The following is a 16,942-nucleotide window of genomic DNA, read 5'->3' on the forward strand; positions in this document are numbered from 1 at the left end:
AGAAGTCTTGGGTTCTCTCCCTGGTTCTTTTCCATCATCTCTCGTCTCACTTCCTCACCTATATGAACAGAAGTAGGGCTGGGTTAGATTATCTCTGAGGCTGTCTCAAGCTTGGACAGTCTTAACTTTCCAGTGGCAGCTGGAAACTCGGAGTGGCCAAAGATGGTGTGCCCTACCTTGAATACAAAAGGAAGACTTTTCTTCTCTTTCTGTTTTCTCTGGGAAAATGAGCACTGTTTCCTAGTTTGATTATGGTATTCCTAGAGTGCAAGTGTAGTCTTTGTGAAACACTAGCATTCCTTAGGGGGAAAGCCTTTCCAGGATTCCAGATGTTTCATAATGTAAAACTGATGTGACCATGGTTTCTTCCCCAGGAGTTACTGTGGGTGCCTGCATGGTGTTTCCTCCCCTCCCTTTCTGTTTTGCATTAGGATGCAATGTAATTGACGTTTTGGAGCTGTTATACTTGATGACTGCTGTCAGTGAAAGCATATTAATTTAAGAACCCTTTGAAATGCTCTTTAAATAAGATTTCTATTTCCCATTTTCACACTTCTAAATAATGCATTGTTAATCACTTTCGAGGTGGCTCTTTTACTTTATATAAATCTTTCCTATCATTTTGTGCCTTCAGTCACTTTGTTAATCAGCTTGGGCACACTGAGGTCTGCTTTCAGGATGAGAACATCAGGGCAGTAGAGAGAACTGTTACTGGGAAGAACCTATGAGTCAGAGCTGAATTGTAGCCCTAGCCTCTGTCAAATTGATGTGTCTTTGGACAAGTCAGCTCAGCCTTCTGAGCATCAGTTGCCTCATCTATAAAATGGGATAATCCCTGCCTTGCCTTCATTGTGGGCCTAGAGGGAGACTCAGATGAACTAATGGATATGAAAATGCTTTTGAACTATGATAAGGTATGTAACAACAACAGACATAACTGGCCTGCAAGCTTCCATAGAATTAGAGGTGGTGCCAGAATTAGTACCAGTGTACTCACCCCCATCCCAGCACCCTGTCTGAAAATCCAGCATCACCTCTGGCAGAGTTTTAGCATCCAGAAGGAGAGAATCTCCCTTCTGTTTTCATCTTCACTTTACCTGCTTAATTTAGTTTTAGGTAACAATTCTATTAAGATTTTTGTGCTTGATTTGTTTTACTCATGGTAATAGCTTTTCCTTCTTTGTTCTTTTCAATCTAATTAGGAAATCTGTACATAGACTCCAGGCAAAATCTCCCTCCTTCAGTGATGCCACCCCCTGGTTATCCTCACATCCCACAGGCACTCAGCACTCCAGGAACAACGATTGCAGGTAATTTGAGGCATGATGTGTTGGGGTTGGTGCTCAGAGTTTAATGCTGAAAGGCTTTTTTTAGCTTTCCCAGCAGTGAATGAGGCTACCTCAGGAGGGAGTGAACTTCCTGTTTCAGAGACAGGGGTGGGGTGCAGAATACGTATAAAACGAGGATCATAAGGGAACCTTGTAGAGACTTCTGGGTGGATTAGTAAGAGCATGTGCCTTGAGTTCCTGGCACGAAGAAGTGTTGAGGTGTTTGTTTCTACTTCCTTTCTTCCCTCGCAAGTCACTGCTGATGTTGCCTCCTTCCTTCCAGGCCATCACGGAGCCATGAGCCAGCAGCACATGATGCCTTCCCAAGCCTTCCAGATGCGGCGCTCTCTGCCTCCGGATGACATCCAGGATGACTTTGATTGGGATTCCATTGTGTAGAGCGTGTTTCTCAAGGCACCAGACCCAGAGTCACCTTTTCTGTGCAGTGGAAGGGAAAGGTTTAAGAGAATCCAGTTGAGAAAACAAAGTTGCTAATCATTTTACCAATGTTATAAAAAATTTTTTGAAGACAATCAAGAAGATTTTAGCTGGATGACTTACTGCTTTTATCTGACCCAGACGAGTACTACATGTTTGTCTCCCGCCAGCTGCCCTATGTAGCTCCTAACTGTTGTGTGATTTGAACAGCTTTTGCATATTGTGTCAGTTTGATGTTGACCACAAGTGCCAGACTGATTTTTCAGACAGAGCCTGTTTTGCTGCAAGCAGTTTATAGATGCATATGTATAAATATGTGTACAAAAATTACTAAAAGACTTCAGTTTTTTTCTGATTGGATTATTATGTCTTGAGAAGAAAGTTACTGTGAGTTTTTATTCCTTGTTAGGCTATTTTCTGCAGGATGCTTTTAACTGATGTAGGCAACTGAAAGGAAATAGATTTTTTTCAAAGCCCAGTTCCCCTTATTGAAAATCTTTTTTGGACATGTGAGTATTGAGTTCTCCTTAGTAAGTCATAGAGAACCCAGAGTTTGATACTCTCCAAACAATCTAAAGGGGCATGTTGTTCCCAAGGAGCAGGAAGGACTGACCGGATGTTTTTGATGCCTGGGGGATTCTAGAGTTCGTGTTGTACCTTGTCAGCATCTGTTTTTCTAAGTCTGCACTGTCTGCCAGTTCTGAATGTGTTTGATTGATTAGAATCTGGGCATTCTTGGCTTTTTAAACAAATCAGTGTCTCCACATTCACTTACGTATTTATTATTCAAAAGTGTTATTTTAATATTTATTGCTGTCTTCTGTGAATGCCCAACTCCTGTTGGGTTCATTAAGAAGAAATGCAGTGTCTGCAAGCACAGAATTAGTTTTCTTGATAAGAGTTTACAGAAAAGACAATCAGAGAGAGATTGTGTCTTTCTCTTTGTCCTTATTCCTGCCTTGTGAGTATATTCTCTGTCTTTGCGTTCCTGCTGATTGAGACATTAGCTCAGTAGGATTTTCTGGAATTTGAATCTGAGCTCATTTGGGCAACAGAACAGCAGGGCAGTGCTTATAAAGCAGCTTCCCGCCCCCCCATTCCCTTTCCATTTAGGGAGCACGGAAAGGAGCGTGGAGCCGCACGTGGGTTTTATTTGCCTCACTCTCCAGTGCAGTTACTGTTGCGTGGCCTGCAGTTTCTGTTGTCCTGTGTGTGTATGCATGCCGTTTGGTTCCTTTCTTTGAATGCAGCCTGCATCTTAGGATTTTTTATTAGTTTGTTTTTTTGGTGGTTGTTTTGTTTTGTTTTATATCACAGTTATTTTGCATGGATTGATTGTCTTAGTTTTATAATGAAACTGAGAGAAATGAGATTTCTTTTTTCAATGAATAGATTTTGAATTGGTTCTTTAGGCCAAAAACAGATTTTTTACTTTTTCCAGTTCTAATGGGAAAATAAAATGTTCCATCAAATCAAGGAGTACTAACTGCTCAATGGTTGCTCTTTAGCATTACTAGTCTCTGTCAGCCATGCTTAAGTCACTTTAATTACCCTTACTGATTCTGTGATTAAGTAATCTCTACTTGGCCTAAGCAAAACATCTTTATTTCTCTGTGTGTATGTGAGAGTGTTTGTGAACGTCCGTGGGTATTTTTTTAATTTAGTGTTGCCTTGAATGAATTACTGGGAAGCCAGCCATGGTAAGGGCTGGTGAGGTTGGGGAGAAAGGAAGGGCTCTATGTTCCTGTTGTTTGGACCCTGCTTGGCATGAAAAAGGAAATTCAGTTCCAGTCCCTTGGATCAGTAAAAATCGGGGGATTCTGGAAAGGCAGCCAATAGGCCCCTGTTAGATGGATCAGAGGCAAGATGAGATAGCAGCCTGCAGAGAAAAAGCTTGGGAAAAAAGGGGGGAGGGTGATTCTTAGTCTGCACAAGTCATTGTTCTCTAGATACCAAAATAGCTGTTTTGAAACTTTAAATTGTGTGGGTAGCAGTGTGCACTTTAAACAATTTGAGTATTGGAATGCTGTAGCTTATACTGAGTGATTCAAGTAGAAACCACTGATGAAGATTTTACAAATTGTGTGAAGCTAATTTCCCATTCAGCAATCATTTACTGATTTGCAGTGATGAATATTTTTGTGACAATTTAAACTTACTATGAATGGCCCTGGAGGCAGAGCCTCCACCCAGACCCATCCCACTCTAGTTAATGCACATGAGTGGGAAGCCCAGGACAGGCCTCCTGGTGGTTCCAGCCAGACACAGCTACCTGGCGAGGTGCACCGCATCCCTCTAGTGGCTGTCTCAGTGGGTAGTTGTTATTGCAAAGCAAGTTCTGTCTTGGGCTTAAATTGACTGAAGACTTGGGGAAAAGAATCAAATGCATATAATCAAATGGGGGCACTCTGTCCAGGAGAATAATCCGACTGGCATTTGTGGCAGTTTTTGAAATGTAAATGTATTCATGTGTGTTCTTGTAAATACATGTCTTTCAGATGTCCTTTGAAGTGGGAGGGAATCAATCTGGGGATTATTTCAAATGGAATAGAGTATTTTGATATTGTTCATTCAGAGGGTGATGTGTACATATCTATATTGTATATATGTGATGAAATGCATTGGCTTTTTGTGCAAACACAATCTGCTCTCTGTACTGCTGTTGGCCAGTCAGTGTTTTAATGTTTCTACAGTTTTGCTATTGCACGATTTCATATTTTGCCTCTATGATGAACGGCACCCATTCTTTGTAACTGTTTAGTGCTGTAAAGAAATATTCCAAGTGTCATTAGGATTGTTGCTGCCAGAAGTGATATGCATGAATGGCACTTAAAATAAATATATTATGTTAACTCTATTTACAACACCAATTGGTCTGTTGTCCTTTGCTACAGTTGAGGGAACAAGATTGGAGCTAGTCCAGAAGCAGAAGGCCTGCAGTCTTTCCTTCCTTGGAGTCTCGGAGATTGTGTCTCATGTATTGCTGCCTCAGAACAGTCATTGCTGCTATTTACTGACCATCTCACTTGCTCTGTGAACTTGGGGAAATTATTTCCTTTCTCAGCCTCATTTTCCTCATTTACAGTTCCTATAAAGTGAGAATAATACCTGCCTCCTACAGTTGTAGAGGGATTAAATTAATTAAGGCATTTAGAACAGCACCCGGCACATAAAAAGTACTCAGTATGTGCCAGGTGCTATGCTAAGTAGATACTGTTATCATCATCTTACCTGTGGGAACAACTCACACAGAGGTGTGAAAGCATCCCCAGATCCTTTGTTGACAAGTGGTAGAGCTGAGGTTTGAATCCAGATCACTTGACTCCAACGTCGTATTCTCTTACACCCTCCACATTACTTCAGGGGGATTTCCCCAGACCCTAGTCTTGCCCCCAGCACTACCTTCCCAGAGAGCTCTTTCCAAGAGGTCAAAGTGGAGCTTCTTAATATCTGTGGAGCCCACAGTGTCAGGCCTTCCCCTGAGAAATCCAGAGATAAGAAAGCCACAATTCCCATCTGTCCGGGGTGCAGACTTCCCATGACAGGGAGCAAATGCCAGCACAGGGACACTGCCTGGGGAAGCTACTCTGAAGGTGCCCCCTGGCAGGAAGATTCTGGGGGTGAGCAGTTAGGTCATACTGAGGCTGGGGCATTGCCTTAGGGAAACCTTGGGTGGGCATGGGCTATTTTGAGTCCTTATAGGGTCCTAGATGGACAGGGAAGGCATTTCCATTTATATCACTATTCTGAGCCAGGCTGGGAAGATAGAGTAGCATGGAGAAGGGGTGGAGTTGAAGCTAGAGAAGTGACAGATTGCTAGTTAAGAGCCAAGCACCAGTGATCCTATGGGATGAGTGGTGGTGTCCCAACCTGATTATGGAAACGTGCTCGATGACACTGATGGAAGACCGACAACACTGGTGGGAAGTAGACTTTAAGCTATGGTCTGTCTCAGGAATGGAAGGACTTCCTACCAACCCCACGATCCTGCCCAAGACCTGTCCCTGCTTCTGACTTAACCCGTACAACCCTGTCTACTTCAGGTTCCTTTTTGTCTGAGCATCTCAACACTGAGTGTCATTCTACTGGGTAAAGATACATGTTCTGTAAAACATTGCCCTTGGATGCAAGTCACCTACTTCCACTGTAACCAATAATTAGGAAAAATGGCTGTGTTGGGCTTACTGAGACACTGTATTTATCGCCAACATGATTTTCCAGAGGATTTTGGACTTAACCTCCTGGTGTCTTCCTCCATATGATAAACTAGTCAACCACACATTTGGTAAGTGACTACTCCAGAGCCAGAGTCCAACCCCAGGTCAAGGCTGCTTCGGCCCTGCTCTCAAGCTGTGTCCCCGAGCAACGCTGACCCCAGAAGTCAGAGTAGGGCAGTCACCATGTCTTCCTTTTCTTTACATTACTTACTCCAAGAACTTGATGCAGGTGATCAGATTTCCCCTTAAACTGAGTGGTAGATACTCTTGTTATCAACCTATTGCAAAGGAAGAATCTGAGCCACAAAGTGATTAAGTCACCTGCCCTGGGTTTGAGATGATATTATTTCAAACGCAGGCTGTCCAGCCCCAGTGTCTGCGCTGCACTGCACTGTGCTGGCATTCCATACCAGACTAGGACCTGGAGCCTTAGAGCAAAGCCATGAGGCCGCAGTAAGGAGCAGAGGCCACCAGAGGGCGCAGGGCCACCAGCTGTGTCCTCTTCCTTGTTTGGAGGCTTCCTTTGCCACAAGTGCTGTGTTCTCTCCTCCAGCCCCCACAGAGCTGACTGCTCCTCCAGATAGACAGGGACCCCCAGGGCCCAGCTCTCAGAATCTGTTCACTCATCATGAGAGCTTGCTGGAGGGAGCCAAGGAGCCCCCTCTAGTCTGGAGTGGGGCCCACTCTAGAGCAGGCTCTGAGCAGAGACATCACTTTGCCAACAAAGGTCCATCTAGTCAAAGCTATGGTTTTTCCAGTAGTCATGTGCGGATGTGAGAGTTGGACTATAAAGAAGCCTGAGTGCCGAAAAATTGATGCTTCCCAGCAGCGTGCTGGAGAAGACTCTTGAGAGTCCCTTGGACGGCAAGGAGATCAAAGCAGTCCATCGTAAAGGAAATTGGTCCTGAATATTCATTGGAAGGACTGATGCTGAAGCTGAAGTTCCAATACTTCAGCCATCTGATGTGAAGAGCTGACTCGTTAGAAAAGACCCTGATGCTTGGAAAGATTGAAGACAGGAGGAGAACGGGGCAACAGAGATGGTTGGATGGCATCACTAACTCAAAGGACATGAGTTTGAGCAAACTCTGGGCAAGATAGCGAAGGACAAGGAAGCCTGGGGTGCTGGAATCCATGGGGTTGCAAAGAGTTGGACATAACTTAGCTACTGAACAACAGCACCTGAGCCTGCTGCCCTGGCCCAGCCACAGTCGAGCCCACTGTCCCCTACTCCAAGGTTAGGGTGGGGAAGGTCGCACCCCCATCCACCCCAGCTGAGTTTCCTGAGGCTCTGCTCTTCTGGGACCTCAGTTGATGCATTATTTGGGCAGGTGTGGGGAGGGCTATGGTCAGGCCAGCCACAAGCCTTGCCACTGTACATCCACCCTTGTCCTCCCACCCCTCCCTCCGAACCCCCCACCCCCACCCCCACTCACACATCAACCCCTTTGGCCATCACAAACATTATGATTATTGCCACTATTTGCCAGGCCCTGTGCCCAGCACTTGACAGCCGTTATCTGAGTTAGCACTCCCAGTGCCTTGGAGGTTGATGTCATTTATCTCCCTTTTACTGCTGGACATTGCCATTCAGAGAGGTGAAGTCATTTGCCCAAGGTCACCGTCAGAGGTTGGCAAGGGGACGGGAATCCAGAGCCGCCTTACTCCGGTCTGCTCTTGGCACCAAGGCCTATGACCTCTTCCACAACACTCCCCGGTTGCCCTTGACCTTTCTCAGGGCCAGTCTCCACACCCATTCCAACCCACCCCACCCTATCCTGAGCTGACGTCACTGGGTGAATGCCACCCATCTCAGGACGCAGCCCCCAGAAGGTCAGAGAGGCAACTTCCTGTCCCAACAATGGCAATAAAGACGCCGGAGGACACTTCTCACCCTTCCCACGCCTGAGTGACGTCCACAGGCAGAGGCCTTCCCAGGAACGGTCCTACGAGAGCGTGTGAGTGTGTGAGCTGTGTGACTGCGGTGGGGTCGGGGTGGGGGGGCGTGTGTGTGGAGGTCCCGTAAGTCAGGGTAACCGCGGGTGCTGACTGTGCTCGTGTGGCCTTGTGAGCATGTGAGCAAGACCTTGTATGTCTGTGCTTGTGTGTCTGTGCCCAGGTGTGTGTGTTGCCTGTATGACTGTGATCGTGTGCCTTAGTGTGCCTGTATGTGACCACGAACCGCAGACAGGAGAGAAAGCGTTCTGTCGGAAGGGACGGCCGAACGGCTCCTAACCTCATCAGCCACTCGTGTCTTCCTCTACGGCCCCCGCCCCGGGAGACACTTGCCTGAGGATAGAGCTGGGGTTAGGATCCTCAGACCTATTTTCCCCCCTTTCTCATCATATTCCTGGCCTGGCCCCTGTCACTGCTCCTTCCTGCTATGGCCCTTTGGACAGGCACCCAGATCTATCTAAACCACCTGTTCCTGCCCCGGGGCAGCTCCTACCCACCTCCTTGTCCCCCCACCCCCCAGAATTTCCTGGTCAGACCAGAAACTGGTCTACTGTGAGCTGCTGGCCTATGCCTCAGCACGTTCCCTGCAGGCCTCAAAGGCCAGAATCACACCTGAGACAATGGAAACAACATAGACTCTGCAGTCAGAAGAACCTAAAATTCCATCTGGGCAAGACATTGCCCCCTCCGAGCCTCAGTTTCCTCATCTGTACAATGGGATTAAAGGGTTGATGAGACCATCCATGAGCAGTCAGATTGAAACAGCCAGCCCAGGCCCTGGCACATTGCAGGTCCCAAGGGCCCATCTACCTTCCCTTCTTGCCCCCTTCCCTTGCTTCTCTTCCAGGGCCAAGACCCATCATTCCTCTGCAACACCATCCTTCCAATCACCCCTGGCCCTCCCGCGGCACCATGGGGGTGGAACACACCCCTCTCTCCTAGACCAGTGCAGCAGGCATGCCTAGATGGCCCACTCCCAACACCAAGGGCCATGATGGTGTTTCTAAATCACAGCTCTCCTCTCCTCCCTGGTTTCCCACAGCCACCAAATCGAGGGCAAAATGCCTCTGCTGGATGTGGAGAGCTTCCCCTGACTGCTCACCCACAGCCAGAGCGTGTCATTCTCTGCTTCAGCCCATCCTCCTACTCCGGGCTTTCTGATGCCAGCCTTTTCTGTGCAGCCCCCATCTCTGTTGGTCCAAATCCTCCCATTGATCAAGGCCCTGTTCAAACACCACCTGGCCTGGTGAGTGTCCCCAGACATGGCCCCAGGGGGACCTTTCTCCCCGAGGAGCCCCAGGGGGGTACCTGTGTCATCTTTTCCCTCTAGCCTGTGCTCTGGGGCACATGGCAGGAGCTCCAGATGGGTCTCCTTCCTTCCCTGACAGCCTTTGGGTGCAGTGGTTGTTTCTGTGGTCGATGCCCACAGGTGACTAGGGTCAGGGGTGGGGTGGGGGGTAGTTGCCGGGGGGATGAGGCAGCTGCTGGCCTGCCATGTGGGGAGCAGATGGTGAGTGGAGCTCCCCAGGTGCCTCATCCTCACCAGGCCACGGGGTCATGAGATGACAGCGCCGAGCAAACAACCAGACACACCCTCTGTCCACTCCCCAGCTGCCCCCCCAGAGCATCACGGGAGAGATCCTGCCCACCCCAGCACCTGGGGGGGGCCCTAAACCCCCACCTGGACTTCAGCTCAAGCCAACAGGCTTCAAATTCCCACTCAGTTGTCCACTTTCCTCCTCTGTAAAATGGGCGTCGCTGTAAAAGAGGGTCTGACTCAGTGGCTGCACCTTTCTTCTCCTCCTTCTGCGAAGACGGGAGTCTGGGGGCCAGGAAGACAGGGCAGGAGGGATGAACCAAGGAGAAGTTTCAGCTTTTCTTTGGCACTTGTGAGAACTGGCCTCTGCTCTGGAATTTATAGCTTTGTGACCGCAGCTGCTGCCAAGTCCACCTTGGCAATGAGTCTGAAAAGTTGCGCCTTCCTCTAGGCTGAGCCAGCCTGCCCCATGCTCATGTCTGCGCTTCCCTTTCTGTTGGCTAGGTGCCCTCATGCTGAGCACCACCAGGGCAACTGTGCCCGAAGCGTCTGCCCGCGCCCTCGGGAAAGTTGTGGCGTCTTAACCTCTCCAGGCCTCTGAGCCTCAGTGTCCGCACCTATAAAGTGGGGTTCTACGGTGACTCTTCATGTATTCCCAGAGCTGTTAGGAGGTTCACATACATCGGGATGTCTTCCTCAGGCAGTTCTGGCCTCTCGGAAGAATGTCCAGGACGTGTTTACAAGCGGGATGGGGAGGCTGTGAACTGTGGGCCACACCCTCCTCATGGTCACACAGATCAATATGGGAGTCTCCAGTCTCCCACCTGGGCTCTGCTCTAGGCCTTCCTTCCTAGGGTCAGCTGAGACCTCCCGATCTCAGGGAAGCAGAGCCAGCAGGCCTGGGAGGACTGGGCCTCGGCGTACCCAGCTTTAACAGGCACACTGGAACCATGGTGAGGTCACCCCAACCCAAGAGTTCAACAACCTCTAGGCCAAAACAATGGCGGTCGGCAACCTCAGAGAGTCCAGAGGGCACCCCGATAGCAGGGGGGATTCCCGGCAGCTGCCAGAGTGGGTGAGGGGTGGCTGGGCTGCAGGCCGGGGTCTGGTTTCCACACCTGTAAAGCACATACCCAGACCAAGTGCGTAATTCTCGTTTCCTGTTACTGTTAATGTTGTGATTAGTCCAAATATCACAGCCTGTCTGGTCTCCAGGCTTCCCTGGTGGCTCAGATGGTAAAGCGTCTGCCTGTGATGCAGGAGACCTGGGTTCGATCCCTGGGTCAGGAAGATCCCTTGGAGAAGGAAATGGCAACCCACTCAGTACTCTTGCCTGGAAAATTCCATGGATGGAGGAGCCTGGTGGGCTACGCTCCATGGGTTCGCAAAGATTTGGACATGACTGAGCAACTTCATTGGTTTACTGGTTCTGGTCTCCTGCGGGATCAGGGGTAGCGGCTAAGTTCCAAGCCTTGTGTGGGTACTGGGGCCACCACGGAGCAAGACACAGGCTCTGCTCTCAGGAGTTTGCAGGAGAGAGGGCGGCACAGATTGGTAGGTTTTATCAGGGGAAAGAATAGGAAGCTGATGGAGCCCAGGGGACAGATATGGTCTAAATACAGACTTGCTGGGGCTGAAAGCCAGTGAGGAAAGTTTTCCAGGCAATTCAAAATCCACAATATAGTTGTCATTGTTTCCATTTTTCTGATGTAGAAACTGAGGGCTCAGAGAGAGCACACAACTATTCATTGATGAGCGGGGACTCTACCACAGGGCCGCCTGGCTCCAAAGCTGGAGCTATTCTACCAACATCAGGAATCCCCAACCTCTGGGATCTAATGCCTGATGATCAGAGGTGGAGATGATGTAATAATAATAGAAATAAAGTACACAGTAAATGTAAGCACTTGAATCATTCCCAAACCATTCCCCACCCCCCCACCCTGGTCCATGGAAAAAACTGTCTTTCATGAAACCAGTTCCTGGTGCCAAAAATGTTGGGACCACTGACCTACAGGGCCCCAGGTCTGGGCTCCTTCTTTCCGGCCCACTCCTAGGGAGACTTGGGATCCTCGTGAAAAGTGAGCAGGGAGCTGACCATGACGAGCTTTGACAGGGAGTCTGGGCTTCCTTCTGAAGGTGTTGGGCAGCCACTGATGGGTTTTCCCGTGGGGAGGCAGGTAGAAGTGGTATGGCTTGGAAGGCTATGGAGGTTCAGGAGTTTGTCAGAAGAGGTGGCCTTGGATGTGAGCGGCCCCAAACAACCTAGACCAACCCACTTGCTGCCTATAAGGAATGTCAGGGGTGTCAGGGTGCTGGGGAACCAAGACCACAGGACTCAGGTGTGGGCCTGGGGTGGTCCAGAACCCCAGGCTTCCAAGAGGGCCCCAAGATCCAGCAGCTTCAATGCAGGAGAGGAGGGAGGGGGCCTGGATCCACACCTGGGCCCAGGTTGGGCCAGGGAATTGGCGGGGAGAGAGAGGGAGGGTACTGGTTTCCATTTCCCAGGGTAGATGTCAGAGGCAGGGTTGGGGAGGGTCAGGCCCAAAGGGCTGGGAGCCATTTCCTCTTTCCCACAGTGTGGAGCTATGTCACTCCCACGCACCTAGACCCCCACCCACCCCACCCCTGGTGTGTACTAGGTCAGCCCTGGCTAAGGAGATATGGGGAAAGAAGCTTCAGGAACCAAAGCCCCCTCCCTTTACCCCTAATCGCATGATGCCTCAGGAGAGAAAAGACTGAAAAACCAAAGGGAACCAGAGACAGGGCTCCTTCATCTCACAGCAGCCTATTCAACCCCATCCTTGATGCTAAACTGAATCTTAGTCCAGCTCCAGATCCAACCCCAGTCACAGACCTGACCCCCACCCACTCCTCCATTTCCAACTGCAGACTCAACTCCAACCTTAACCAAGCACAGAACCTGAACCTAACCCCAACTGACCTCCATGTCAGGGACAGTCCCCACGTCAACCCAATCCTAGCCGCACCCCCAATTCTAACCCTTACCTTGACCCTTACCCCATGCCCAAGCTCAGCTCCACCCTGATCCTGACCCAAACTCAAATTCGAGTCCTAACCTGAACTCCTATCACTCTCTGCTACTTCATCTTGCCCTAAGGTAACTCCAGTCCCAATTGGAAACCTATTGAGTGGTCTTAACCCAGCTTCCACACTAGCCCAGCTCAAGTCCACCCAACCCCAATTCCAACGGCAGCAGCAACCTTAGCTGCACTCCTCCTGGTGTGTACCTGTGCTCACCTCCATCCCAGTCACAATAAATTCTACCCTGATTCTAGCCTTACCTTCAACCCAAACTCCATCCATAATCCTTCTCTACCTTGTCCATACCTAACCCTCCACCGGTATTCACTCCCACCCAACTCTCAGCTAGCAGAGGCCACCACATGGCTGTTCTGGATATGTAGACTTCAGCATATATACATACCCCTCACACACACTAACACACTTCAGTTTACACACACATGTCTGTGTACACACACACACACACACACACACACACACACTAGAAAAGGAGGGAAGTTTAGTCTGGTTCTGAGGATTAGCCTGAGAGTGCAGGTTAACCAAGTGTTTCTTGCTCCTCCCTGGGGTTGAACCCCTTTGAAGTTCCCTCTAATTTCCCCTACAGTGTTGACTCTCCCCACCCAGGGATTCCCACCCCCATCTCTTTGTTTGGAGCCTCCCTGGCTTCCAGCCAGATTGGTTTGTAGATTAGAACAAAGCAGCTCCTGGGGCTGCCCTTCCTCTGTGTCCTGGAGGCTCTGCTCAAAAAGAATACAATAAACAAGCACTATGCCAGGGTACAGAGTTCATGGGGGTCAGAGTCTAGAGGAGCAAAGACACACACCCAAGTAACCCAACTCAACAAGATCCCAGGTAGGGAATGTTATCTGGTTCTGTGAGAACAAAGAGAGGCTATTATTTAGCTGAGGATACAGCGGGGGTTATTGGATATGGGCCTTAATGTTTAAGTAGGAGTTCACCTAGTGATGAGGAAGGAAAAACCTTCCAAGGCAAATGGAACCACATATTCAAAGTCAGAGTTGAACTTGGCAGGAAAGACCAGGATGGAGGCGATTAGACTAAGTTAGTTGCGGGAGGGGTAGCAGAAAAAAGAAAGGGATGCTGTGGAGGGAGGGGGAGATGGTGAGAGAAGCAGAGGTCAAGGGAATCAGGAAGGAGGAGAAAAAACTTTCAAGGATGACCTGAACTTGCTATATGGACAGGACAGCAGACCCAGCGCATGATGAGAACAGACCATGGCTCAGACCAGGCCGTTGATCCCCAGAAGGGCCAAAGGGAACCTGAAGCTGCGGTGCTGTTGATCAAAGTAATGATAACTCAGCGGGCTGTACTGTATGCTTTCTGTGTTCCAGGCATTGAGGTAAGCATCTTTCTAACCTCATTAATTCTCACTCCCATGAGATATGCATTATCATGTTGGTCCCCAGGGGAAATACAGGGAGCTCTGAAGTTCAGAGATGAAACAATTTGCCCAAATTCACACACATCGAAATGGGGCAGTATATGGGGCTTGAATCCAGGCCTATGGATGACAGAGCTGAGTCCTTTCTCAAAGTCACAGTGGTCAAACCTAGTACCCGCCTTGGTCATCTCATCTCTCATGACTCGAAGGCCCCTTGAAATCTCCTCCTCCCCCCAGGCTGAATTACTCACATTTCCTCGCTTCTACCAGGCCTATTTTAGTTCCCTGCTATCCCACATGTGGCATTCTCTGCAAAAAATGGCCCTCTACCTTTGGCCCCTTCTCTAAGAAAATTTTCACTCATTCTCTAAAACCGGGTGCTCCTTTGGGAAAACTTCCTGAACTTCCCTGCCCCTGGGCTGGGTGAATGGCCCCTCCATTCCCCTTGCCCACCAACTCCCCTAATAACCCTGCACTGCCCCTGCCTGGGCCTCCCTCTATAAGGGCTGGGCGGAGTCTGCAGCCTCACCCTGGCACATTGCCTGGCCTGGAGCCATCAGTGAGTGTGAGTGGTTGGTGAATGAATGCAGAACCCAATCCAGTGGTGGGTTAAAGTGAGAGCCCAGGGAGGGGCTGGGGCTCTGATGTTTCCCTGGACTGATCTCTTATCTGCCAGGGCGGTCTTAAGCCTTATCTGATTAGGATTGGATTGACCATCAAGCAGCTGAGATGCTCATCAAGACTCCTGAGTTACTCAGTAACCCTGCCCTCTTTAAAAGTCCCACTGTTTCCCCCTGGCATCCAGAACCAGTCACTCCTCTCTCCTGGGTGCTGCCACCATGAACACCTTCCTGTTATCCGCCCTGTGCCTCCTTGGAGCCTGGGCCACCCTGACAGGGGGAGTCATCGTGAAGGTAAGTTCTCTGTCGCCACTGTTGTCCAGACTGCTCTCTACCTCCAGGGTGTAGGGCCTGTCCTCTGATAAAGTAACCCCTCCCTGGGGACTGAGGGTGGGGTATGTCTAAGGCTTGGTTCTGCCCCACAGATCTCCTTCTCAGCCCTGCCTCTTACACCTTTCATTTTCAAACTCATAGAAAGATCAGGAAGAGAGAAGAGAAACAGCTAGGGAAAGGCAAGTGATTAGCCAATTTACAGAGCGCTTGCCGTGACCAGGCTCCACTGGTGTCTCACTGGGGCCCCAGGATCACTTTGGGAAGAAGGGATTGCTAGTCCCATTTCTTAGAGGGGGAAAACAGACCCTTAGAGTTTGTAACTTGTCATGGGCACGTGGTTGGGAAGTGAAGGAGCTCAGTTTCGTTCCAGACCTTACTTCTCAGCCAAACCCCTGACCTGGATCTCAGAAATCACCTGGACACCCTGAAGGTCCTGACAGGAGGGCGTCCCTACTGGTGTGGATGCCAGCTAAAAGGCCAGCCTGGCACTCACTGGGGGCCCCACTCTGGCTCCACAGCCAGGCCCCAAGAGGCCTTTTATTGCTTCTCAAAGATCAGTCAGACACCAGGCTGGAGCTGGGGGCCAGGGTATCAGCCCACACCTCTCTCAGGCAGAGGTGAAGACAACCTGGGTACAGCCACGTGGATTCAGGAAGCCTGAATCTGGTCCCAGCTCTGGGTCTCTCCCCACAGAGGGGCACCATGGCTCGCACTAGTAGACACCTATTGTGTCCCTGACACTTCGTGTCTGTTTTCTCCATTCCTCATATAACATGTAGAACCTAGGCTCCCGGATTGTAATGACCTGTTCATGGTTCCAAAGCAAAACCAGGATACAAGCCTACTGTCTGGCTGTAAAGCCTGAACTCTGACCACCTCATATTGCCCCGCGGAGGAGCACCTGGCGGCCATGTGCGGCAAACACTGCTTAAGTGCCTCTGGGCCGGGAGAGGGGTCACTCCTGGGGAAGGCAGTCAGGGAGCAGGCTGCAGCCTGGCCTCACACTCCGGACATGTCTCTCTCAGGATGGAGACTTCTCCTTTTCTCTGGAGTCGGTGAAGAAGCTCAAGGACCTCCAGGAGCTCCAGGAGCCTAGGATCCCTAGAAATTCTGGTGGACTCATCGCTCCCAACCTTTGTAGCTTGCCTAATTTTCCCGAAGAACTCAGGCCTCTTTGCAAGGAGCCCAACGCCCAGGAGATCCTGGACAGGCTGGGTGAGTAACCCTCTCTCTGAAGAGCCGGGGGGCCCATGGGCTCCCGGATTTGTAGCGCTCGAGGGAGAGATGTGTTCTGATTGGTGGGATTCCAGGACGAGCTCTACTCTGATTGGTGGGTCTGTTAAGCCCTCTGTTGTGCTTCCGGGTTCTTCTGGTCTTAGCTGTAGCCCGGGTCTGAGTAGACTCTTCTAATTGGCTGGCTTGAGTGGTAATTGTGTCCTGGTTTGTTGTGAAAAGCCCCACTGGTCAGAAAGGACAGGCCTGGGTTTCTCCTGGGTGGCGGGTGTCCAAACTCTAGCTCAGGTGAGGGAGGGAGCTTTGGGGAAGGGAAGCTGCTCTCACGGGGCTTCCTCTCTCCGGTCCAGGGGCCATCGCGGCGGATCCAAGCACGTGTGAGATCTGCGCCTACGCGGCCTGTGCTGGATGCTAGAACAGGTGGTACTCCCTCCCTCCTGTCCATCCCTCGCCGGGCGCTCCTCCTCCTCACAGTTCAACCTACCCTGAATGCAGGAGTGAGGAGAGAGCCCCTCACTGAGGGGTGCCCAGCCCCTGCCTCCACCGGAGCTGCTGATGCTTCCCAAAATCCATGCCCACCCGCGGCTAATAAACCAGATTCCACAGCCCTCTTTGTTGCGTTCCTTCCTTCTTTTATCCGTCAGTCTACTCACCATCACACTTTAGGGATGCCTACCCTGCCCTCACCAGCTCAGGGTTTAGTGTGCTATGGGCAAGCACCCCACTCTTTCTGCTAAGCCAGCACCCCCTCGGGCTGCCCCCTGCACAGATGCTGAGGGGACTTGAATCCACCATCCATCAATGGGGGAGGTGGAACCTCTGCTATTCTTTCA

General features: G+C 50.2%; 2 protein-coding genes and 1 non-coding gene across 8 annotated transcripts in view; all 3 read left to right on the top strand.

The window, feature by feature from the left end:
- FOXJ3 (forkhead box J3) overlaps positions 1 to 4,636 on the top strand; it is a 140,560-nt gene extending 135,924 nt beyond the window's left edge. For all 6 annotated transcript variants that reach the window (XM_070468339.1, XM_020914811.2, XM_070468341.1 and 3 more), the window contains 2 exons: positions 1,203 to 1,310; positions 1,612 to 4,636. In XM_070468339.1, the coding sequence (XP_070324440.1) occupies positions 1,203 to 1,310; positions 1,612 to 1,727 (224 nt within the window). In that variant the 3' untranslated portion in view covers positions 1,728 to 4,636. The remainder of the gene's footprint in view (positions 1 to 1,202; positions 1,311 to 1,611) is intronic.
- Positions 4,637 to 10,694: 6,058 nt separating this feature from the next.
- On the top strand, positions 10,695 to 10,767 carry TRNAH-GUG (transfer RNA histidin (anticodon GUG)). Its single transcript has one exon. It is a non-coding gene; the product is annotated as a tRNA-His (tRNA).
- A 3,995-nt stretch (positions 10,768 to 14,762) lies between these two features.
- On the top strand, positions 14,763 to 16,720 carry GUCA2A (guanylate cyclase activator 2A). The gene is made up of 3 exons (XM_020914718.2): positions 14,763 to 14,837; positions 15,902 to 16,091; positions 16,460 to 16,720. The coding sequence occupies exons 1-3, from the start codon at positions 14,763 to 14,765 to the stop codon at positions 16,522 to 16,524; spliced, it is 330 nt and encodes a 109-aa protein (XP_020770377.1). The 3' UTR covers positions 16,525 to 16,720.
- The last annotated feature ends 222 nt before the right edge of the window (positions 16,721 to 16,942 follow it).

Source organism: Odocoileus virginianus, chromosome 5 (genome assembly GCF_023699985.2).
Source record: "Odocoileus virginianus isolate 20LAN1187 ecotype Illinois chromosome 5, Ovbor_1.2, whole genome shotgun sequence".
In the NCBI taxonomy this organism is placed as follows: domain Eukaryota; kingdom Metazoa; phylum Chordata; class Mammalia; order Artiodactyla; family Cervidae; genus Odocoileus; species Odocoileus virginianus.